General features: G+C 44.6%; 2 protein-coding genes across 3 annotated transcripts in view; both read right to left on the reverse strand.

Annotated features, from left to right (window-relative positions):
- Positions 1–2,722: 2,722 nt before the first annotated feature.
- Positions 2,723–12,554, reverse strand: TBR1 (T-box brain transcription factor 1). Its single transcript, XM_006735938.3, has 6 exons — positions 11,662–12,554; positions 10,911–11,065; positions 10,443–10,564; positions 9,711–9,869; positions 8,480–8,541; positions 2,723–5,265 (listed from the first exon to the last, which is right to left on the reverse strand). The coding sequence occupies exons 1-6, from the start codon at positions 12,351–12,353 to the stop codon at positions 4,407–4,409; spliced, it is 2,049 nt and encodes a 682-aa protein (XP_006736001.1). The 5' UTR covers positions 12,354–12,554; the 3' UTR covers positions 2,723–4,406.
- A 4,636-nt stretch (positions 12,555–17,190) lies between these two features.
- The window catches only part of PSMD14 (proteasome 26S subunit, non-ATPase 14), a 104,406-nt gene continuing 95,811 nt past the window's right edge, over positions 17,191–25,785 (reverse strand). For both annotated transcript variants that reach the window (XM_006735939.3, XM_081814321.1), the window contains 2 exons: positions 20,060–20,122; positions 17,191–17,606 (listed from right to left, as the gene is read on the reverse strand). In XM_006735939.3, coding sequence (XP_006736002.1) covers positions 17,508–17,606; positions 20,060–20,122 — 162 coding nt within the window. In that variant the 3' untranslated portion in view covers positions 17,191–17,507. The remainder of the gene's footprint in view (positions 17,607–20,059; positions 20,123–25,785) is intronic.

Below are 25,785 nucleotides of genomic sequence, written 5' to 3' on the forward strand. Positions count from 1 at the left end.
CTGCAGGAGGCAAGAGGGTGCAGAAAGTTCTCTAAATACCCTAAATTACTACATTTAAAGAGCTCGGGTGATGTCTGCCAGCCCTAAAGAGACAGAAACAACCTGGCTTTGGTAGCAAACTCATCAGTAAGCTTCTGCTAGGCCTAAAGGGGCCGTCATGTCCTAAACCCTAGCGGGTCGCCTGGCGCGGGGCTCTCGAGGAGCTACAGGCTGGAAAGGGCGCCCTCGGGCACAGCCAAGGTCGCGGCCCGGCTGCATCGGACTCCGAGGACGCAGAAGGAGTCTCCTGGACTCCGGACCTGCAGCTGGGCCCGGGTCGCCAGTCTAGACCAGCGCCCCGAATCCCTGTCTGGACTGGGCCAGGACAGCCAGAGCGCAGGCGACGGCCCACCGGCCAAGCAGGGGAGCCTCGGCCCACGCTCCACGTCGGGGAGCGGGCCTCCCGCACGGCCTCACTCGCGGCGGAGCTCCTGCAGGCGCCCGCCCCCCGCGCGCCTGGGCTGGAGGGCGCCCGGACCGACGGCGCTAGGCCCAGGCCAAGAGCAGCCTCGCCCGCCGGGGCCGCACGGACCTGCCGCCCGCGGCCGCAGCGCGCTCTGGCTCCGCCTCCCGTCTACACTGACCCACAGCGTCTGCCTCGAAGGTTAGGAACCGAGGGCACAGCACTTCTGGCTGGAGCAGCGCCGGCCGGCGGCGGCACTCAGCCCCGAGCGGGTGGTTGCAAGTGAGTTAAGATGGCGCGGAATGCGAGTGGCGGGAAGGCGTGAGCCAGGATGCAGTGCTCGCCGCACGCTCGCCTTTTTTCTTCCCGTCTCTTTTAGAAAAGACACTGCTGAAAACACACTTTTGGAAAACTGAGGATATCTGCAGGTTGCGGGGAGGATTCCGTCCTCGCCTGACCCCTGCCCTCACGGAGAACAAGCGGCAAATCGAAATCCAACCCGGGACGCGAACTTTGGTTCCCACGGGCCCTCCCAAATCCAAACTCTGATTTCCTTGGAACAGCAGCAGCTCCTCAGACACAGCGACAGTGTTACTTCACTAGACACCCAAGACATTGAAAGCGAGCAGAAATGATCATGCTTGAAAGGGACAGGAAAGCACACTGCCTCCGAGAGGAGCGCGGAGCTGCAAATTTACCTCACGCTGACTCAGTCCACACAGCAGATGGTGGAGATGGTGGCAGAGCTGCAAGGGAAACGACCTCCCCAATTTTTTAAAGTACTTCCTAATAGCAGCTAAAGTGCGTCTTTCGGTACAAGGCACTACGTTCCTGTGAAATCTATCCTCGGCTTCTGAGAGCTTCGTTTCCGCCACATGACAGCAGCTCGTTTGCTCGCCGTGCCTGTGGCCCGAGGGCGGCGGGCCGAGGGCGGCCCCCCCCCCCCGCGCCCTCGGGCCTCGGCGCCCCCCGCTCCCTCGGCACCGCACGTGCGCCTCCTCCCCGGCCGCACTGGGCGGCCCGCTCGCAGGAGCGCAGAACCCAGTGGGGGGATTACAAGAAAACACGGCTCAACTTCTCTGGCTACACAGGCACCGTGTTTTGTACTTTTCGTCCCCTCGTTCGGGTCTTAGGTGTGGGAAGGGTGAAAGAAACACAAAGGAAAATCAGCCATCGCCTTTCTGTGTGGCAGACAAAACTCTGCGGAACGCCGTCTAGTGGCGAAATTGTCCAGGGACAACAAACCGGTTTTGTTTCCCCCCCTCCCCGCCGCCCCCCGAATTTTCCTTTTAACTGGAACTTTGAAGCCTCTTTGCATCTCTCAATTGCAAAGGGGTTCCGGGACAATCTCTACGTGGTGATACATTTAGTCCCATAACCTGAAACTGACCCAGACTAAGCAAGAATGTTGAACCATTTTCCACCTCTTTCCTGGATCTCCTTTCTCTGGAGACAAAAGTACAAAAAATCTCTTCTCCACGAGATAAAGTCAGAGCTCTGCGGACTCCTCGACTAAGACGCAGCGAACCTACCCCACCCCCACCCCCCAAGCTGGGATATCCACGTTTCTGCATTTGTTCTCAAGGGATGGGAATCTGGCCTGGGCAGGACTGGTACAGGAATTCCACTGTAGAAGAGATGGAGTGGTTACCCCCCAGATACCTCCCAAAGCAAGTTTTAAGCTCAATGCTTAAACACCGACCATTCCGAGTTTGTTCTGAGTCCTTACCCCACTCCAACCCTGCCCAACCCCCCTGAAACATCCCGCTCAAGAAATATAGGCCATTCTGTGTTTGCAGTTACAGATTCGCCACACATCTCCAAGGCCTCGTATTTAAAGACCGTGATTTTCGACATCTGCCTAAAGCGGTGGTCAACAGCCTATTCTGACACGCATTTCAATTACATCCTACTCTTGCCCAAAGCCTCCCGCCTGTGAAATTTAAAGAAATTCTTAAGTCCTTATTTAAGACCCTCCTTTTCCTGCTTGCATTATTTCCGACTTCAGAGAAAATCAGATAGCTACGATGAGGAAGTGCCTACATCTTCCTGGGGGGGAAAAAAGTGCAACAAAGTGAAACTTGACTCATAGGGCACTAAGTTACTTGTAAATAAGAAGGAAAAAGTAATTACTGGTAGTGCTATAAAACAAATTTAAGTGGGAAATGGGACATGATTCCCATTACACAGACTGCCCCATATTCAAGTGGGGACGGGCTATTCTTCCTTAACCCTTAAAAGTAATCACCTATAATAAAATATTTTCAAACTGTAAACTGCTTTCAAACACCATAGCGTTTTACCAGATTTATTTACTTGTTATACACAGACGATACAAACGAGCAAAAAACAAAACGTTTCTCAATGGAGTGTGTACTTGTATAAATTATTCAGTTCACAGACAAAACGAAACAAATATAAAAATCACAACATTAGATTTACAGAAGAGCCAAAATATACACACGTTGAGACCCTGAATTCCTATTAGGAAAAATCCCCCCATGGACTGGAATCTAGATTGAATATTGTGTATGATGCATATTTCACATTAATTTTAAAATACAAAAAAAAAAGTATAGGTTTGCTACACAACATTAGAAATCCTACTAATCTATTTCCAGGGGGATTAATGCTCCTTATCAAATATAACAAGACTTAGAGGGGGGAAAAAACCAGTCTTACTTGCATTAATGCTAGTGTTTTCCCAAGGAAGTCAAATTTCAGCTGTTTCTAGGTGGCAGGGAAATCATTTTCAAAACTAAAATGCAGTAAAATATACAACTCACACAATTTATCTTCACTAGACTACACTATAGTTACCAACAATTCAGTCATCTATATCATTAGTAGAATATTCATTACAAAGATTTACAGCATATAAAGGTGGAGGGGGGACTGAAAAGATATTCAGAAACAGTTTGTCAGCATATTTGGCACCTGCACAGACCAGTAATGGATTTGGCACTTTGGGGAAAAACAAATAAGGCAAAATAATATTGCTGATGTAGAGCTATTCTATTGGGGGGGGGGTGTTGGGGTGGGACATACAACTCCAGTTAACTTTTCTTTGCAGGCATCATGCCACTTAATGGACTTGCCTATGAACAGACACCTATCCTTTACAGGTGTTTGGTCGGATTCTCCTTAGCTATTTGTGTGCATTAGGGCACAGAGTAATTATTTCATGCAACGGATTGAAGAGAAGTGAGAAACCCATCATTATCTATCAAGTATTTCACGTTTCCAGAGCCTCTTAGAATATTGTTAATTATCTCACAAGGCAATTTTTTAAAGTGGAGGGGGGGTGGAGAAAATGGCAAAGAAAGGAAAAGAATGGAAAGGTTAAGCGTGAACTGGTTTTGTGCCTTGACGATGAAAATAAAAACTAGCCATTCGGTACAATAAATTAACACTATATACAGTCATTTCACAGGCTTTGTTCCACTAAAATTATTAACATCCCTACCATCCATCCATCCATCCATCCACTCGGGGATAAGAAAGGACGCGCTGGGTGGGTCCAGGTTCTAGAGTCAACATCCTACGGTTTAATGGGGAGGCCGAGACTTGGAGGGTCGGAATCGCTGCTGCCTGACAGGACTGCCCAGGTCTCCTAAAGGTGAAGAGTTTCATTACAAGAAAGAGAAGGAGAGGGTGAGAAAAAGACGAGAGGGAGGAGGCTTGTTAGGAGTGTAACTTCACAGAAGGAGAGTAAGGAGGAAAACCAAAAGGTTTACAGCAAAGTTGAAGGTCGGTGTGCTAACTGCAGAAACTGCTGTGCAAAAAAAGGTTAAAATCGCACTCGGAGACCTGTGCTTATTCGTTGCAGACGGTATTCGAGGGCCAAATAACAGGAGGGGGTGCGCGAGGTGGGCCGTGGGGAGGAAGAGCTGGGGAGAGCTGCGAGGGGCTGGCTGGGGGGCCGGGCGGCGGCGGGGCGCGGGGCCGGGCGGGCAGGGCCGGCCTAGCTGTGCGAGTAGAAGCCGTAGTAGCCGCCTATGTCCTTGGCGCAGTTCTTCTCGCAGTCCCGCTGGGCCAGCACCTCGCTCTTGAGCGGCGACGAGCTCTCGGACACCGGCGTGTCGGCGGGTGAGATCCGCCTCCGCTTGGCCTGCTCGTAAATCCCCGAGTCGCTCGAGTCGATGGACTTGATGGAGGAGGGTGTCTCGATCCAGCTGGAGTCGGACAGGTCCTTGGGCTTGGCGTCCTCGGCGGCGCCGGGCGGTAGCGGCGAGCGCTCGGCGGCCAGGCCCTCGGCCTCCTCGCCCAAATAGGGGTTGGCGCCCGCCATGCGCGCGGCGGCCGCGGCGCTGTTGGGCCAGCAGGGCAGCACCGAGCCCGACTTGGCGCCGCAGTACTGCGGGGGGCTGCGCGCGCCCCAGCCCGACGGGTCGGCGTAGTAGCCGAGCGGGCGGCCGGTGCAGCCCGCCGCCTGCAGCGGCAGCGCCTTCACGCCCGCCGCCGCGTAGGAGAGCAGCGTGGCCGCGTTGCCCGCGAAGTCCGTGGCTGTGTCGTAGGCCGAGGCGGCGAAGTCCAGCCGGTTGTTGGCCGGTGTCACAAACCAGCGCTGCGGCGACGGCGCGCCCGGGTCCTCGGCCTGCTGCGGCGACAGCAGCCCGTTGGTGTGGGGCACACTGCGGTCCGTGCCCGGCCCGGGGCCCGCGCCCGCACCCGGGTGGAAGCGGGCCTTGGCGTAGTTGCTCACGAACTGGTCCTGCAGGAAAGAGCCGGCCATAGCGTAACGGGCCCCGGGCACGATCTGCGAGCGCGGGGAATCGTTGGGCGAGGGGGTCAGGCGGTCCATGTCGCAGCCAGTGTAGATCCTGCGAGGGAAGGAGAGAGAGAGAGAACCGAGGGGTGGCAGAGAGGTCCCCTCGGGAGGCAAAGGGAAGGCCACCTCCACTTTTCGCCCACCCCCACACTCTCCGTCTGTAACTTGCGGTCCAGGGCGGAGACGGACAAAAGGTCACAGACTTGCGTCCTCCCCAAAATAAAATAAATCGTGAAATTGTAAAGAGGTCGGTTTGTCGTTCAGGGACCTAGGCAAAACACAGATCAAGAGGAAGGCTTCCCTGTCCCCTCGCTCTCTCTCGCCAACTGTACAGGGGATCAGAGAGCGGAGCGCAGCAGGGATTCTCATCCCACTTCTCCAAGGTCTGCATAAACATTAGGGCAGATTTGCCCAGGGACTAAGGTGTTACTTGCCCAGTGGGCCTTTTCTGTGCAGTGAGAGTTTCTGAGCAAAATTTCTAAACAAGATACCCATTTCTTCACTCTTTGAAGAACACTTTCTTCCATCTGATACACACGCAGGCTATCCAGGTAGTAATCAAAAAAGACTGGCCTTCACCAGGCTTCCAAGACTTGAGCACTGCTGCTGGAAGCCTCCACAGTACTTACTGTCCATTGTTTCCCCCGTGTGATCCTTTAACCCCCACCTCTACCAATAATAAGAATTACTACTTGGAAACAAAGTCATCAATCAATAAAATTCTTTTACAAAGAAGAGGTTTTTTTGTTTTGTTTTGTTTTGTTTTTGTAAAGTAAGCTCCATGCCCAACGCGGGGCTTGAACTGACCACCCGAGATGGAGTCGACCCCAAGATCAAGAGTCGCATGCTCTGACTGAGCCAGCCAGGTGCTCCAAGAAAAAGGATTCTCTACTCTTTTTCCAAGCTTTTGAACCGTTACTGGTAAATAATAATAATAATAAAATAAAAATTTTTAAAAAAACAAAAAGCAAAACAAAAAAAACACCAAAAACTACCTTTGGGGCAAACTCTTACAGTGATTATCAACCTCCTCCAAGCTGACCCTTATACAACTTGACTATGTGCCAGGCACTGTTGTCTAGGACTGTACAGATAGTAATTCAGTTAACCATCACAACAATCCTCCCAGTTATGTAGCATTATTATCCCACCTTACAGATGAGAAAACTGAGGCAAGGGGAAGTTAAATAACTTGCCCACAGACGGCAATTGTGTTACTGGGAATCACCTTAGGTGAAATAATGATTAACTCTAGGCCCTGGGCCTAGAAAATCCCATTAGAATTGAGAGAGAACCAGAGATTGGATCAAGATTGGTAGAAGTGTTTTCTTCTACACATAGACACATGCCTCCCTTTTTATTTAGCTCACACATAGATGTTTTAATCTTTAATCAACACAGTGTTTTGAGAGAGAGCCTCAGTCTTGTCAGACCTTAATCCTTTGGGGAGGAGATTCCCTGGGGAATGGCCAAGCAACCTTCTAGTCCCCCTGAACTCTTATTGCTCACCCTGTTTCTCCAAAAGTGAGCCATGCCGAAAATATCAACATAAAAGGGGATAGGGTGGGTGGCATAAGCCATTTTGCTCTCCCCTGTCCCCTAATAACTAAGGTCTCCATTTGTATAGATAAAGAAGATTTTATGGAAAATATACAGTTTAAGAATCAAAAAGAAGTGGCTTTTCCTACAGGAGTCAGCCAGAGGAGGTTGGGTGAGGGTGATGCTGCTGCCCAGGTCCATTCTGCTTACCACACAAAATCTCCCTCCTGAAATTTTATTCCAGTTTCAAATAAGTAGAGGGAGGCAGGAAGGGAACATAACCAGCAAGGTGCAAATATCTTCTCTGTTTGCCACCACAATAGTTTAAAAAGAAAAAAGCAGCCTGCAAAAGATACAGTTTAGATGCCCATCCAGGTCCCAACCCACTTGGGATTACCGAATTGATTTGTGCAAAATAAAATGCTTTGGAGCAGATGTTCGCAACAGAATTAAAAGCTCAAAACCTACAAGAGCCCCAAGTACAGAGACCAGTATCTCTGGTCTCCTGGGCCACACACTTTCCACAGTGCCGGGTCCACATTTTTAGATTGTGAGGACTAGAAAAGCTGAGTTTTTATTCTGGGGTATCATCTTGATGAGCCTTGCTTCCTCAAAACTACTTTTAAGGGAGGCACATGACAGTTATGGGCAGAAATATCAATGACTCTCTTTTCAATTTGTTATAAAAAATATCAGGAGGAAACTTTGTTATCTACCTGGAGATGGAATAGAAGAAGCAGCCACTTGTCTACTTCTCCATAAAATTAATCTATTTCTGGTCAAAGACAACTTCAACTTTGTAGCTCTATCCCAGGCACTTAATGCAAGCCATAAAATTAAAATTTATGTAGTCTTCCTTTTTATGGTCAGAATAAAAGGGGGGGATCCCGACAATCCAGATTTAGATTTTGCTATATAACACTATCTGAACTCTTGGGCACTATATCTGAACTCTGAGCAAGAATGCTAGAACAAGCCCAGAAAGCACCAAGTTTATATCTCTTGTTGCCCCCAGAGAACATCATTTTGATAGAAAAGACACGGAGGTAAGTAAGGGAGGCCCGGAGAAAAGGGTACCAACACATTTAATTAAAACACGCCTAGATGCAAAAGATAAAAGGAAATATTTTTCTTTTGAAGCTTATAAATAATACACAGCAACAACACCTGGGTCCTTCCCAAAGCCTGAAATAACTGTAACAGTGGCTCTGCTCATGACCTTGCCTACGGTGGGTGCACATTTTTTTTCAGTCCATAGTAAACTTGCACAGGAAAAGCTATTACACAAAACTTGGAAATGGGTAAATAAAAGTCACACATGCCACGGAGAATGTAACAACTGCCAGGGCCACATGCACTTTCCGGCAGAATCGGGCGGTTTCAGACACAGACAATCTGAGCTGAGCATCTGCAGCGCCACATACAGCTCCCACACCCAGGAACCAGGGCAGCTTCCCCAGCCAGCCAGCCCCAGAGGCCCGCCAACAACTTTGTAATTCATAAGAAAGATAAAAATAAGTGAAGGAAATCTTTGACCAAAACCACAAAAGCACCAAGCCAGAAAGTCACCGGAAAGAAGGGGAGCCCATAAAAGGGCAAGGGAAAACCTTGGAAACAGCCTTGAATTCACACACTCGGGCTTCCAAAAGCCTTGTACACAACAATCCACCTTTGACCTAAAGCCCAATTCCACAACTATTTGAGAAGGAAGGTGCAAAATTACTTACGTGTCATAATTATCCCGAAATCCTTTTGCAAAGGGGTTGTGATCTATTTTCAATTGTGTAATCTAGAAAAGACAAAAAAAAAAAAAAAAAAAGATTAATACGGTCTCACCTTCTATGTAGGTGGATTAGGTGTTTACGAATATAACACCACTTTTTACAGGGGCCTATGGCCCACAATTTCATTAAGTAGCAAGGTTTCCCTACCTGAAAAATTTGAGGGAATGAATAGAAAGGGGAAAAAAGAGAAAGTATCATGAAAGTTATGAGAAACATGTTTAAATTAATGATGCCTAACCCTAAAGGATTGCTTTCAATTAGCTCTCCCACGTGTTCTAAGTCAGTTAAAATGCACATTTTAAAAATGCTTGTTACAAAAAGGCAGAAATCTTTAAGGGGCACTTGAATTCATCACCAAATGTTGCCTATTTTAAGTGTTTCACCAAATTTTTAAAAGTTGGTCACTTCTGATTCACAGCCTCAAGAACCCATAACTGCATCTTAAAATCAGCTTTAATTTAAAATAAATGCATATTTTCATTTCTGATTCTTTCATTTAAGTTTTTTTTAAAAATCCACCGTCACTCCTAGTAGTCAAATCAACAGAAGTAAAATAAGTTTTGGCAAACTTGCAAATGCTGAAGAGGTTCAAGTGCTAAAAAAAACTCGCTCCACAGCTTCCGGTAATTTGATTTATTGTACTTTTTAGATATGTGAATGTGTCTGTTCTTTTGATCACCCAAAAAGTGATGTTTGTTTATTTCAGCCATCAGTTCTGAGACTTTAATTAATTAATTTATTTATTTATTTTTAGATAATTGCAAAGCATGCCAATAATAAAATGCAGGGGGAAATCTGCTTGTTTTCTAAATGGAAGAAGGACTCAAAAAAAAAAAAGAGAGAGAGAGCGAAAGAGAGGAGAGGGAGAAAGCAGATTTAAATCTGTTCTAGTTTGAGAACTAAATTAAAATTCCCAAAAGAAAAGGCCCTAGAAATCCTGGGCCCCTCAACGGTGGCCCGTGTGACCCGCGATGGAGACGAATAGGAAGCGTTTCCCCACCGGCAAGGTATTCAGGGAAGGTGCCCAGCAGGCCCCTAGCCCTCCGCCCTTTTGGCGCAGCAGAGCCAGCTGTTGCTGATGTTAGTGCCCGAGCCGGGGATGGCGGGGACTGCGGGCAGGTGCCGGGAGAAGCCGGAGCCGCCCGCCGCGCGCCCAGCCCCCAGGCCTCCTTACATCGGTGTTCTGGTAGGCGGTGACGGCGATGAACTGTGTCTCGGGGAAAGTGAATGTCTGCACGCGGCCAGGCTGGCTGGTGTCCTCCGTGCCGTCCTCGTTCACTTCCACCACATGCAGGCGGGGCTGGTACTTGTGCAAGGATTGTAAAACCACCATCTGTCCGGCGGAGAGAAAGGGGAGCGCGGGGCGGCGCGTTAGCGCGGTCAATGCGCGCTGGGCTGGGGCCGCGGGCCGTGCAGGGGCTGGCTGGAGCCCGCCGCTCCGGCTAACTGACCGTGGGACTCGCCGGGCAGGTGACTGGCTAGCGGGGGCAAGACCAGCCCTGGTTCCTCCAGGAGCAAGGATCACCGGAGCACCGGAGGAAAACCGAACCCGACTGCCTGGTCGTCAGGGCCTCCCGATCCGCCTAGCCCTCCTTTTAGGAGGAACAAAGATTTTTACAACCCCAGATCCTGTGGGTTTCCTTTTCGAAATCAATCAATCAAGTATTTGTACAGTACTTGGGAAGGTCGGGCACTCGGGAATTGGGCGGGGGGCAAGAACAACTTTATAGGAGGGTGGAAATAGAATTTTTAAAAAGTCTTTTTAATGTAGCAAAGAAACATATGTCCAGTTTCTCATGCTGATTTAAACTAACGGACTGGATGTTAGCGAGGGACGTACGTGTGTGTGAGAGAGAGAGAGAAGAGAGAGGGTGGGGTGGGGGGAAGGAGCGCTTGAGCCACTGACCTGCCCATTGTTGTTTGAAGCTCCTTTGTTGTTTGTAAGTTTTAATTTTCCAAAAGAGATTTCTTGGCGCATCCAGTGAGCCCCCGTGTTGGGGGAATCCGGATGCATATAGACCCGATTTCCTAGAGAAAGAAATACGTTGTTTACATATGCCCCGGGCACTGCCCAGTCCCAACTCCTCACCGCGTAGGACACACACACACACACACACCTTATTCCACAGTGAGGCCCATTAGCTGGGGGTTTTTTAGGCCTCGCTTTCTTCCTATTAACTGGAGATGATTAAAATAGCTTTTGCATAATCCTCCCCCTTCTCGCTGCTCAGTCTGTCCCCCTATCCCCCTCGTTTCCTTTTAGAAGTCATTGGCCGATCGTTTTAAAAGTCTCTCGAGCCAGTCCACAAAGGCTTTAATTAATCATTCTCACCTAAATAAGTGTCAGGAAAATGTGTTAATTGGAAGGACTTGCCTTGCACATTGGTGTCCGCTTTGCCGCAAGGAACCCATTTGCCTCCTTGAAACCTCCAGTGATTGGGATCCGCCAAAATCACATCCACAAAAATATTGTAATGAGCCGTGGGATCGAGACCAGAAATGTTAAAACTTAAAAAAGGAAACATGCGCCTATTTAAATTAAAGGGGGGGGGGGGAGAGAAAACAAGAGGAAAAAAAAACACATAAATGTTAAAGATTAAATGCAAGAAGCGCGGCGCCAGATAGCAAAGCAAAACTTGTTCTTCCAGCGTCGATGAGCGAATGTTTGCTGGGTTAGAGAAGGGGTGGTGGGGGAGGAAAAGAAGTGAAGCTGAAGTCTGGGAGACCGGCGGGTGAGCTGTGGAGTGGGGAGTCGGCGGGTGTCACTGCCCAGGTGGAGAGTGAGGGTGGCGACCCGCACCTCCACCTGCCCTTGGTTCCGGGCTTTGATGCGTCCCTACAATTTCCCAGCCGCAGGCCGGGACTCTCCCTCTCTTTCGCCTTCCTCCGGCCCCTGACTGGTTCTCTGACCACCTTTCTAGAGCGGGAACACCCTTACCAACATCACCGCGGCGGTTATACCTTCCACTTTCCCCTTTTTCCAAAACCAGCCAACTCCAGGGCGCACCAGAGCGCCTTCCACTCCGCTCCCGACCCCAAAACATCGCTACCGGGGTTAGTCACAACCCAGCGCTCTTGCCCCCGGGCCGTGCCTGGAGCAGCGACTGCCAAGAATGTAGCATTACCTTCCCTGTTTGGTGATGATCATCTCCGTTTGGTGGCGGTGAAATTTCAGCCAGAGGGGCCTGTTGCACAGGTACACCTGCGCTTTGCCGGGTACCAGTCCGGGCTGCGTGGAAGAGAACTGGTAGAACGGGGCTCCTTGGTAGGAGTGGCTGTACTGCTGAGGGTAGGGGTAGCCGGCCGCGGGGTAGCCCTGCGGTGAGGAGTTGGACAGGAGGCTGTTGTAGGCTCCGTTGGTGATGACCGGGTGGTGGGCCATGTAGCGGCTGGGACTGCCGATGGAGAAGGCGGGGTGCGCCGGTCCGTGCTGGCCGGGGTACGGGAACATGGCACTGGGAGCAGTGGCCGCAGACTGTGGCTGGCTGGACTGAGAGAGGAGGTAGCGATCTGCAGCAGAGCCATCGAAACTGTGACGAAGCTCAGAGACCCCGTCCAAGACAGGAGAGAGTTTACTTCTCTGGACGTCCCCTGGTGAGTCCTTGGAGTCAGGAAAATTGTCTGTATCTGACTGATTCGTCATCCCCCTGGTAATTTTTTTCAAAGGTGAACTTCTCTCCAGGTTGTCAGTGGTCGAGATAATGGGATGATCGTGCAAGACAAGCTCAGATCCGCCTGAATGTGGGTAGCTGCTGCTCACATTGAGAAATTTCTTGGAGAGCATGATAGAAGGAGAAAGGCAGTGCTCCAGCTGCATAGCTCTAGAACCTGAACACTCGCCCTCCTGTCCCTGGTTTTTAAAGTCCTATTTATCATAAACTAGAAATCCACAGACCCCCTCACTAGACAGAAAGCACTTCAACCAGCAAATGCTTCTCAAAGGTTTGATTTACTTTTTTTTTTTCCCTGGGAGAAGAGATTGGCCAATTGACACTATGCAGCAATCAGAAAAGGCTCACTTTTGATCTTGCTGCTTGTGCAGCCGATGAAACGGCTCCTGCCATTGGTTAACTGCTGACAGTAATTTAATTAGATAGACATTAATTAGGATAATCACCTGGCTCCTGGTCGCGACGATCATGGCAAATTGAAGGGGATGATTTTATTGTTGGCTTGGGGGGTGGGGAATGTGTGTTGGCTTTACGTGAGCACTGTTGTGTCACCTTTAAGCTTTGTGACCACTGCTTTAGGAAGATTCAAAGATGTGCAATTTACTAAACATTTCCCTACCTTCCCCCCACCTCCCTCCTCTCCAGCCGAGGGGCGGAGGAGGGAATTCGATGATGCTAGGAGACTTTTCGGATCTGAATGAGCCAAATATTCAGTTGAATGTAACGATTTCAAGTGCAAAGTATACAAAGCGCGAGCCGGTGGCCTCTTCTCGCCCTGTAAAAGTTCCAGAGTCTGTCTTTTCCAGTTAATACAGAAGCACATAACACCTGAGCCAGTCCTTTGTGAGCAGGTCCTGCGTGTCCTCGGCGAACCGCCTCCCCCCCACCACCACGCACACCTTTTTAACTACATACATAAATAAATAAATCACTGCTGCTGAGAGCCACAGCGATGAAAGTGAGCGGGAGGGGGGAGAAGTGGGGGCGAAAAGCTGCAACTCACCCACCCATCCACCCACCTCGGGAAGGTTCGGTTTCTTGCTTGAGCACAGAAACAGTGACAATCCATGATCACCTTTTTAAGTTTTGAAATAATCATAAGCTGTCGGGCTGAAGTGCTTTAATGTATTTGCAGTGATGTTTACGAGGTCTTTACTAAATATTTTATCAGCGAGCTTGGTTGCAGATTATCTGAAGAGCGTCTAACTGGGGGCAGGCGCCATGCATGCCGCGCGTCCCACTGCACTTCCTTCTCTCTGAGGTACTGGCTTGGCGACAAGGTTCAAAAGCCTCGCCAGGAAAAGAAAGGGCCGAGTCCTCGTGCAAATGGGTTCGCTGGAAGCGCTGATCTGGGGAGACAGAGTGGAAGTGGTGTCAACGCAGTGATCGATACCGAAGACGTGTGTGTGTGTGTGTGTGTGTGTGTGCAACGTTTATATAATCTGGAGGGGAGGGGGGAAAAAAACCATGCCAGTAAGTTTAAAATGAGGAAGAATCAACGGAGGAATAGAGAAAATAACCAATTTAAAAGGATGTTGGCACAAATAAATAGCACGAGGCCCAAAGCGACCCTGAGATGTCGGAAGAGATCTGCCAGTACTGGCTCTAGAGAGGAACCCAGCCCTGCGCCTGGACCAGAGGGCCGAGAGCACAGAGGCTCTATCCGCCCCAAGTTGCTTCGGGCGGCGGCACCCGCCAATCTGCCCTCCTGCGGCTTTCCCCGGGACGCCGAGCCGCGCGGGAAGGAGGAGGAGGAGCGCGGCGGGAGCTCAGTTGGGCCCCGCAGGCTGGCCGACAGGCGGGCGGGCTCCGCGCCGAGCACTGCTAGCGCTGGCAGCCGAGCGGCCCTCCCCGCGCCCGGCCATCCGCCCGGCTCTGGTCCATTGTCTAACGTCCCCGAGCGGCCTGAGCGTAGGCTGCCCGGCTCCTCGGCGGTCCCGAGAGGCAGCCGCCGCCCGGGAGGCTCAGGGAGCGTGGGGAGAGCCGCGCTGGCGCAGACGCCGGGGGCACACACTCTTCCAGTGGCAGAGGCACGGCCCGGGAACCTCCGCCCGGTGCCGCCGAAGCCTTCGAGAGGGCGCGTCAGCCCTCCTCGGGCCTCGGCACCTCCCTGACAGAGAGCGGCGCTGGGGACACTGGGTGGGTCCTGGACTTGGGCAGAGAGGGGTTAACCAGACTCGACTTCCGCCTAGGCGGACGCCTTTTTAAAGAGCGCTGCCTCCGTGGACCGAACGGTCAGCGCGGAGCCCAGCCTGAGTCCCCGAGGCGGGCTGGGCGCCTTGGCTGCAGAGGGCACCAGCTGTGCCTCCAGCAGGGCGCCGCGAGCCAGGCCCAGCGCGGACGGCCCTGGGCTGGACAAGTGGGTGACCAGATGTCCGACAGAAGCCGAGACAGTTTTCGGAGAGAAAAATACAGCCAGACCCATTTTTTCCTTCCGGAAGCAAAGCTCAGCTCCTGGCCATGAAGCTTCATCAACAAGCAGGGCCTTGGCTGTTGAGGCTTCGAGGTGCGGGGGAGGGGACAGTAGCTATGACACTACTTGACACTTGGTATTTCTGCCCTTTACCTTCCACCACCATTTCTCCTGAGAGGTTTTTGCCCAATTTTGGCTAGTCTTGCTTTCTCCTTTCTTCGATCATTAACTTCTTTGTCTCTGAGGGCCTCTCTGTCCCCTGCTTCCAAGGTTACCCTCCGCCCCTTTCTCAGTGGGCCAAGAGCCTTAAGTAGGCAGCCAAAAAGGCAAGACTGCACCTGGGCTCTTGAGGCTTTCTCATTCGTGGCATCCTGAATTAACTTTTTAAAGAATGAAGAATGCAAAAATGAAATGTTAAAGTATAGAAAAGGAATAGAGTGAAACTTCCTCAGTTTTTAAGGAATTGGAATAGGAGATAAATGTGCATTCTGACTTTAGATTATCAGTACTAAATTCAGTGATTCCTCATTACAGGCTATATCTTGAACTTACATATGCTCAAAAGGGAAAACTCACTTTCCTCAAGATCAGCACACCTGCTCTTGGGCCATACTTGTGTGCAGCAGGGATTCTCAGACTTTAAAGTGCATATGAGCCATGCCAGGATTCTTGATTCAGGTCTGAAGTGGGGGCCTGGATTCTCTATATATAATGAGCTCCCAGAAGAGCCAGGTGCTCCTGGTCCAGGCAGATCACACTGTATAGTGAGGCTGGAGCTTCCAATGGCCCCACGTTAGTCAAAGAGGAAAGCAGGGACATGTCTATACTAGAGGCAAGCAGGAGTTTGGGTTCTTGTGCTGCTTTAACGCCGCATAAGAGATGGGTAAAGATGCCCACATAAGCACATACACACCTTACTGAGCTTGTGATTAAATAAGTCATTTCAATGCCTAACTGGACCTGAGCCACCAGGCTGCTGCTAAAATAGCTGTACATTCCAGGACAAAAGTGTTCATTGAGACTCAGAGCATCCTAATTTTGATCCATTCCAAATCTCGAAAGAAAATGCAGGTTTTTGCTAGGAGGAATCCTGGTAAGGTTTTGAAATTGGGAGTGTTTCCAACATGAACCAAGTAGGAGAAAGTGGTACTGGTTTTGGGGAGTCCACGATGATGAGGTGATCAAATAAGAGCAAAAGGCAGGCATTGTGTAAGCCTTCTCAGGAGATGTTTTCAGGAGACTAAAATGAAAAACAAAAAAAAGTATTTCAAATGGAATGTTGAGAATAGCCTCTGGATTATTGAGGCCTTCTTCTAAGGACACACTGTATGAAAAAAATCTTGACTAGCTCTAATGATTATCTGTGAAATAAATCATAGAACCTTATTTATGTAAAGGGAAAGATCATGTATTCAGAAAGTCTGCACACAAGATTAAATTAGGCAAAAGGAAAACTTCTGCTAACTTCCACTTATATTTTAATTGTAAATGGTTAGCTGTTGTAATCTCAACAATTAAATTAATACATATTACATGTCCTACATAAAACATACTATGACTATATATAAAAGAAAAAGCCACAGGACAAGCAAATGCTCAGAATACCTCTTATTCCACCAAAAAAGAGACTGTGAAACATAGTGGGAATTTAAGCCATTTCTACTTTTAGTTTCTGGTAATTGTTCATTAGGCAACCAGTAAGAGCCTAGAATTGTTCAAATAGGACGGTAATTTGGTCTACCACACATTCCTACCACCTCTAGTAGGAGTCAAGTCTAAATTCCAAGTCCCCAAGTAAAACCCTCTTTTAATGAAGCCTTAGAAACAAACATTTTGCCCTATTTTCACAAAGGATACAGACAAGAATTAAATCTGTCTCCGTATGTTTTCCCATACTCCTTGGTATACCCAGAATGGTGCTGTGCCATGACTATTAATGGGGGCACTTATTCTATCAGGTTAGAAACAGGTTGAGGGATAAGGTCACATTTTTGTCTTTATCAGAAAACTGAGTACTTTAAGTTAATTGGGGAAAGATGAGAGAAAACAGTGACAAAATTATTTCTTATGTGCTCATGATACTAAATTCACGTTATGGTGCCTTTTCTTAATTTGCTTTGAAGAGATTATATACCTTCTGTGGCTGTCTTAGCTAAAAGTTTAGTGGAGTTTGAAGCAGGCAACTTCCAGGTAACCTCCGCATTGGTAGAATGTACTCTTTAAAAAAATAATAAAGTCTAAATTAATATTGTTCCCTTTTTCTCCTTAAATGTACTCCTCTGAAACCCTGGAAAGTATAATATGTTAAGATACTGACTATACAATATTAATTTGTGACAGATACTTTTAATAAAATATGTCAACATTTTTTTCTGGGTTACTCACTAATGGGGTAGCAACTCTTTAATGGCGATCATTTTCTATTTGTGAAGTTTTGTTATCACACTGATGTTTTATGTGTTGTAAGATCTTAAATTGCAAAGAGAAACATATCTTTGTGTGAGATTTTGAGAGCACTGTCAAATGTTACTCTCTCAATTCCACCCAGTGCCAAAAAACCTCAGGAGACATAGATTGTAAATGTATTTTATTTTGTAGGCAACAATCAAAATATATTTGTGTTACTGATTTCTTCAAATATTAAATGGGATCTTAACAAAATTTGTCCACTTTGATGTACTCTTATACAACTTTGGAATCTGCAAAGACCCTGACTAAAGAAACAGAAGTAATTGCACAACCGAGACTGAAGGTGTTACAGTACTGCAAATGATGCCAGATGTCTTACATTTAACCAAACACACCTTCAGAGGTCCCTTGATTTTGAGCATTAGGAACAATAGAGGAATATACGCTGAAAGTATCACCAATAGCTTTTTGCATTGTTTTATTTAAATACGACAGTATCCAACATAGCTGCTAAACACTGGACAATATTTGAAGTCATAAGTACATCCACATGTTCCTCCAAATGACGTTTGGGGTCCTAAATAAGAAAATAAGGAAAGAAAAAGAAAAAAGAACCATATTACTGATAGAAGAATTACTTAGTTTAAGTAGTTGATGAAACTGGTAAAGAAAGCCAAACCTAAATTTATATATATTTTACAATTTCATTTTCCTAATATATTGTTATGTTCTTAGATAAAACCTGATAAAATAATAGATTACACAATAAAAAACTTATTTACACAATCAATGCTTCGACTCTGTACCAGAAATTATAAAGAGTAACAAGGAATTCTATACAGCCGCAGCATCTGATTTTTTAAAAACAAAGTATAAGCATTTATAAGTGTACATAGGCCCAAGTATGTGTGCATATTTTCTGCCATTCATATTTATTGACTGTCTAAGAGGTTCTTTACTCGAAGCAGACGTACCAATAGGTAAGAGTTCAATGTGAATTCTTTCTCATCCCTTCCTCTGCAATTTTCATTTAAATTTAATTCCTGTATAATTTTAGTATTTCAGGAAAAAGTGCTTTAAATGATTCAGGAAATACTCTTGGATCAAAAGCCACTGTTAGTTGTTTAAAAATCTAAATACAATGTTAAGATATACATAATTTACATGTATATAATGTGTATAAAATAATGCTAAGAATACATATTTTCTGCAGCTATTTTGAAAAAATAAAGTATCAGAGAAAAGGATATAGGTACAATCTTTTAACTGAAACCTGATCAAATCTATATTTGAAACATCTGAGTTAAAAATGAGGCTTAAAATAACACTGTAATAAATGAAGTTAAATTAAAATGCTTAATTATATTTATGTTTAAGGCTGAGCTGAATGAAGTATTTCAACTAAATGTGAAAGCTTTAAAATATATATATCGTACACAATAAAAAATTCTCAATTAAAGCATTATTTTTGTATAGGTATTGCTAAAATACCCAAGACTCCTAACTTTAAACAAATGCTCATCACTGGAATTATTTCTTGGCTGTTCTTTTCTAAATTACAATTTCAAGACATGCTTGATTTCCTTAAACAACCCAGAGATGCAACATGCTACAAATAATTTCAAGTAATTAGACCACATATTAAATTTTCTTTATTTCAGAAATAAGCCTTAGGACATTTTAGGTGAAAGTGCCTGAGAAAGACTGGCAGGAGTAAAAGATAGTGATCTGATTCCATTACAGACAAACAGTTTTGCTTTTGCCACACAATAGGCTAAACCAGTTAAATGCTAGATTAAAAAAAATGATTCTGATGATTATTCGACTTTGCCCATTACATATTTTTCAGCTTCACTTTTAACTTAGACCTTTTATTTGTTGCTAACTGCTAAAATCTACATCGTAGCCTCAGAGTCATTTATTCAAAAAACAGTGAGTTCTATCAAGTGCAAGACTCCAAGTTGGTGATCTAATAATATATATTAGGACTACAGTAAGTAGTGGGAAATGACAAGGTAACCAGATCACACAAGATGAGAGAACAAGATGAACTATACTTCATTTTGTTTGGGGGAAGGTTCTGGCTGTTTTAAATTATAATATTCAGAATGTAGTGAGATTTAATTTCACTAATTATGATATTTAAGTCAGACCTTTGCCCCTACTGCTCTGTTGGAGGAACTGGTTTTATAGTGAACTGGTAACACACTTCCCTCAGTTATCTACATTACTTCTTGTGGCAGCTGGGTGATTCTTAGAGATTTCCCATCCAAGAATGGTCCTGGCCCAAACCTACATAGCTTGTGAGATGTGATGGGATCAGAGCATATGGTAGGATGGCTGAAAGCAAAGACAGCTTAGTGTCTTGCATCTGAAATATCAAGATTCTGCCAACATCAGCAATATGATAACCATGTTCCATGAAATGAAAAAAATGTAATCAACATTCTTTAAAAAACAGTCTAATTAATCTGTAGATTCTTTTAATTGGCTGGTGTGTTCCCCCAACCCTCAGAAAATAGGAACTAAAATATATATTTCATCTTGGAAATGTGAAAGAGCAAATACTTAAAACCCTTTCTCCTCACTCACTATAATCCAATGGGGCTCTCAGCCTTCTTAGGAACATTACCTACAAACTGAAGCCTACATACTGACAAACTGTATCATTTAAAAAACTGATACATATGAAATAAACCATTATATTATCTTCACTGATAATATTATTTCAAGTAAAAATAATACCTGAATAATTAACTCAGGACATAAGTTTCTTGATTTATTTCTAGTAAGTCATTTTCACTAAAGATAGTATCTTACAGATCTATTTGTGACTTCACTATATATGGCAAAGAGCATTTGACATCAAGTAATTCAGTGACCTTTAAAATTAGCATCATAGTTACAGGACAAAAGAAAAATGTAGAGCGAACAAACAGGGAAACAAAAATCGTACAGGCCCTCCCACAGTTTTAACTCTACAAGAGCACATCATTGTGCGACCGCATAACCTATTTCAGTATACCTCACCTGCTTGCCGACATTCTTTATTGCCAGCTGTTCTGCTGTCATCTTATCTTCTTCTTCTACGGCCTGTGAATGAGACACAAAGGACAGAGTTTCAAGTTCCAAATTTACTTTTCCCACCCCAGAACACTCACGGAGGACAATGGTGATCATAATTTTCATTCACAGAACCTTTTATTCAAGTGACTTACTAAACCAAAAAGCATGTTTGCTAATCTTCAGAATAACCTTCAGTGTAATAAAAACTATTACCGCCATCATTTATGTTTATTGTATCTTTTATTTTATTTTTTTATTTGAGAGAGAGAGCGAGAGAGCACAAGCAGGGGGAGTGGCAGAGAGAAAGGCAGGCCCCCCGCTGAGCAGGGAACCTGACTCCACGAGGGGCTCGATCCCAGGACCCCAGGATCACGACCGGAGCCGAAGGCAGACACTTAACTGACTGAGCCACCCAGGCCCCTACCACCATCATTTTGAAAACAGACTTAAATACGTAAAAGACACTGAATATGTCAAACTGGACCACCAGATAGTATTCACCATCTAGAAACTGCTACAGAATTCTTTGAGGGATGGCTAAAGTGGAGGAGAGAAGTACCTGCGGCAGTTCTTATGGCACCATGGTGCTAACTAGTCCTATTCTGCCTTCTTTTCCTTGTTCTACTTTCATTACACCTCTGCCCCAACTTCCCATTTCTTTGTCTCCTTTTTTTGGTCAACTGAACCCGTGCACACCCAGTATCTATTTAACTATCAGCAGCTCTTAGGATGCTGCCTTTTGATCCACTTAACAAATCATATAGTTTTCTCCCTTCATAACTCTACATATTTAAATCTCTAAAAGTAGTACATGTATTCGGAAAAAAAAAAAAAATCTCACTTTTCCATGACTGATCTTTAGTAATCATGAAGAAACAGAGTAATCTGAAGTTTTCAATAGGAAAACTTACTTGAATTCAAAGCCAAATCAAGTAAAAATTAAATCAACAAAACAATATACACAAACCATTTTCTACTATTTTCAGTTAGCTACACACTCCTGTGTGTATGACCATAAATTTTCTAGCAAGTAATTACGAAAGAATTACAGCATGTAGATTAGCTACCATCACTGCCCCCTCTCTCAACAACGGCACCACCATAAAACCTCTTTATTGAGAAGCAACCTCCTTAAGAGTTTGGGTAATTTTCTGTCTGAAGCCAGGACTCTATCTGTATCAGGTGAACTCCTGGTCTATGATTTATTCATAGCATCTGATAACTGGAAAACACAGAAAACTGAAGGATCATCGACCTTAAGAAATAACACCACAGCACTTACCACAAATATGATTACAAAAGGGGTGAGATGGTGGGGGTGGAAAGCAGGAAACCAAAATCCCAGTGAGGGTTAGATTTGGATACTCTAAACTTAATAATCTCGCAGCTGCCAAATTTCTTCATGTGTGAACAATGAACATGTAGGAAATGCAATCATCAGACATTTCCCATAAACTGGGAAGTTTGGCTGCATTTCACACCTTCTTAATAGTTTTGTAAACAGAGAACTTGAAAATGAGCAAAGATGGCAAGTGTCTAATTTTATAAATGGACAAACTATCTAGAGAATTTTCCCCAGTAGAACCTGCCTAAAAAGAAAAGATGGTGAATAAGTACTGTATCTACTGATTACTAGAGGATACTTATTTATAACACATCATTAAGAAAATACATTTATGACTCATAAACCTGGAAGAAGGAAAAATAAAAGCTAATAACACTCCAAATCTAGAATTCCCTAGATAGAGAATATGTTCATTTTCAGAGTCAGATGTCACTCCTGTTATGCTCAACTAAGTAAAAAAGTATTACGTAAGTGGGAAATTGCTTCTCCCACTATCTCAATGTTTTACATATATAGAAACATGAGCAACACATAAAAAGTTTGTTTTTCTGAATTACTTTTACAAATCATGACACTATACCTTACCAACTTGAAAACATTATTGGATGAGTGAATGGAACAATTCACATAAGTTTGTACTCTGCATTCATTCAGTGTTAGCTGCTCTATGCACATGTCAGAAACCATACAGTACTGGAAGAAGTAAGACTTTTGGAATTTGGCTCAAAATACCATTCAATGTACAAATAGTTATTACAAAGTATTCTGGAGTACTGCAAATATCAAAGATGGCAGGTATGCAAAGATGAAAGTCAAAAAACACTGATCTTATTTAAAAGGTTAAATAGGATGTAAAAAGCTCTAACTTAATTTTTAAAATCTTTTACATCATTTAACCACTTTACCAATTAGTTTTTCCATTTCCAATAATTAAAAGAGAGAGTTCACAAACTCTTTGAGAAGTGCAGATGGTAAAAAGTACTCCCAGCCATAGATGCCATCTGGAAAATGAGGAGCAGCTGTAGATTTAGGCATATACTAAGGTTGCAAACCCCCATGACAAAGAATAAGCACATCTTTTTCATTCTAAGATAGACCAGAGCAGACCAGATCATCACATCAACCCTCAAATATTTTCTCCACTTACCTAAGTCACCTATATCTCATCTACCATCTGGGCAAGACCAGTTTGTCTTCATTCATAGTTCTAATCTGGCTAGTCACCAGGAAAAATTAAGAAATGGTAGCAGCAGAAACAAATGAAATTCAGGCACAGGCAGTGTCCTCACTAGGGGAACTTCTGTGTTTATGGCAACTTCTGTGATTTGGCATCAAATTTTGCTTTTGCATTCATGCTCTTCGGTTTACTCAACCAACAAAAAAGCACTGAAAATGTTTGTGGCTATTCACACTAGAAACGTTTTTAACAGTTTATCAACAAAGACCCCCAGATGGCTATCCCATCATGCACGGTCTGCACAGTTCTAAGAAATTCCTAGAATTTGGTCTGTTATGTTATCATAATCCCCTCAGATGTACCCCCATCTTAAAGAGGCTTTTACAAAACCCATTAACTTCATTCTCTTTTTTCTGGTAATGGTCAAATTTATTAAATGGAAAACCAGTATCTTAGATTCTACCATTTAATCTACCCTTTAATAAATATGGACTGGATTCTTTGCACTTCATTAACACTCTCCACCACGTAAATTCCAACGAACTGTTTTCTTGAACTTTCTGAATGCCTTTAAGAGCTTCTCCAATACCTGTTTTCTCTTCTAATCCTTTAACCTCTCTGCTTTTATGACACTGTGTCTCTTACTCTACTTCACACTTCTCTAGTCCTTGGGTTTCTTCTTTTCCCTTTGAAATGTTAACTTTCTTCACTCTATAACACACCATACTCCCATTTAAACACATGCTTTCTAAAATCACATATATGGTAATTTTTTTCACCATTAAACAAACTCTGAGTAACTGCTAGTGAATTTTAAGATAATGTATTTTACTTCTTCCTTGATTTTATGTGAGGTCAATGTATTGACTATATAACTGAAAATCACATTACTGGGTTAAGGCAGTAGAGAATGAGTTTAAAGAAACAGCTTTTATAAAACATAGTTGGGAAAGCAAAATTAACAAACACGAAACAATTAGAAATCTGAGACAGGATAAGAGGTGTGAGTTTGGAGAAAATTTGTTTTCCTACCACTATCAGTAATTCAAATATTACCATACATGTGCTTTTACAAATATTAATTTACTGAATCCTTAAAACATCCCAGTGAATTCATGTAATCTACATTTTACATATGAAGAAATTAGGCACCTTTGAGGAACTATATGTTAATTCCAGCAATACTTCTATTATAAAAAAACATATTTCTAACTCTCCTTTTGGAATAGCTTATAACACTCCAGTACATTCTATACATGTCCTCAACAGCAGAATTTTCATTTTACATATTGGTAATCACTCATTATGAATAAGATAGTTCTTGCTCTTCGAGGAGCTCACATTTGGGCTTTACTTGCCTATAAATCTCAAACTGCAATGCAGTATGAAATATACAAAAATGGAGTGTGCACAGAGAACAACAGGGACACATACAGCCATACAGCTAATAAGCAATGCAAGTGTGACTTCAACAGTACTATCTATATCCAAAGACCTTGAAGCAACATTCATGACAATTCAGGAAATGATTAGTTTTTAATGACACATCCTAAATAATAACAAAGCCAAATCTATGATTTAATAAATGGCCTGAACAGCATAAATTCTTTCTAAAAATCTTACAGGGAATCCAATTTTCAAGTGTAATTACACAAAATAGAGATATACAATAAAGATCGTATGTATATGTGTGTGCACACATAATGGAAATTGTAGTTCAGCTTGTTGAAAAAATTTCTATGGCAGAATCTATTTGCTGCCTACCCAACATATATTTCCCCCTTCTTTTGTAATATAACCCTGATTTTAGTAAAGGCAGTGATGCTCCCAGGTAAGAGACCACACTAGGGGCACCTGGGTGGCTCATTCGTTAAGCGTCTGCCTTCGGCTCAGGTCATGATCCCGGGGTCCTGGGATAGAGCCCCGCATCGGGCTCTCTGCTCAGCAGGAAGCCTGCTTCTCCCTCTCCACTCCCCCTGCTTGTGTTCCCTCTCTCACTGTCTCTCTCTGTCAAATAAATAAATAAAATCTTAGAAAAAAAAAAAAGACCACACTATATAGCCTTTCTCAAAGCAAGGTGTGTCCGCTTGAGTTCTGCCAGTGAAATATAATCAGAAGTGCTGCTGGGTAGGACTTAAGAAAAGGATTGTGAAAGGGAATTGATTTAGCTGGGAAGTAACCCCCCTTTTGCCCTTCCTTTTTTACCTGTTGCTGGGAACTTGGATGGGATAGCTAAAGCTCTAGCAATCACCGTGAATCATGAGGATATCTACAGGATGGAAGCCACTATAAGGGAAGTGGAGCAAAAGATAGAAGGAATCTGGGTTTGGGGCACCTGGGTGGCTCAGTCAGTTGAGCATCCAGGTTTCGCTCAGGTCATGATCTCAGGGTCGTGAGACTGAGTCCTGAGTCAGGCTCCACACTCAGTGGGGAGTTTGTCTGAGATTCTCTCTCTCCCTCTCCCTTTGTCCCTCCACCCCCGTGCACTCTCTCTTTCTCTCAAATAATAAGTAAATCTAAAAAAAAAATCTGGGTTCATGATGACCTCAAAGTTTCATACTGGCCTTGAGTTGCCAGGACCTACATTTCTATCTTGTTGAAGCCATTGCTACTTTGAGCTAACACAATCTTAGATATAAGTAACACCTGGTTAATGCAAAAACTGAAAATAATGCAGAATTTACATAAAGCATATCATTTCCCTGCCTTCCACCTTTAAGCTGACAGTGTTAACAACATAATACGTTGAGATAAATGGGAGACAGGTATCTTTTTTTTAAGATTTTTATTCATTTATTTGAGAGAGAGCACAAGCAGAGGGCAGAGGGAGAGGGAGAAACAGACTCTCCACTAAGCAGGGAGCCCACGCAGGGCTCAATCCCAGGACCCCGGGATCACGACCTGAGCAGAAGGCAGACAGAAGGTGGATGCTTAACCGACTGAGCCACCCAGGTGCCCCAAGATAGGGATCTTTGAAAAGGAAAGGGAAGGTAAAATAGTAGGCACTTTTCACGTTGTTTTATAATTTAATTTTTTATATAATAGAATTTAAATATTTCTCTTAAGTCGGTACTTATAGAATTTTATTCTTCATAATAAACCCTTAAAAGAGAACATGTTAGTTTTAAGAGTCATATGCATTTAAAATTGAAAGATGGCCTCCAAAAA

Source organism: Leptonychotes weddellii, chromosome 3, assembly GCF_054177405.1.
Source record: "Leptonychotes weddellii isolate Sample4059 chromosome 3, ASM5417740v2, whole genome shotgun sequence".
NCBI lineage: Eukaryota > Metazoa > Chordata > Mammalia > Carnivora > Phocidae > Leptonychotes > Leptonychotes weddellii.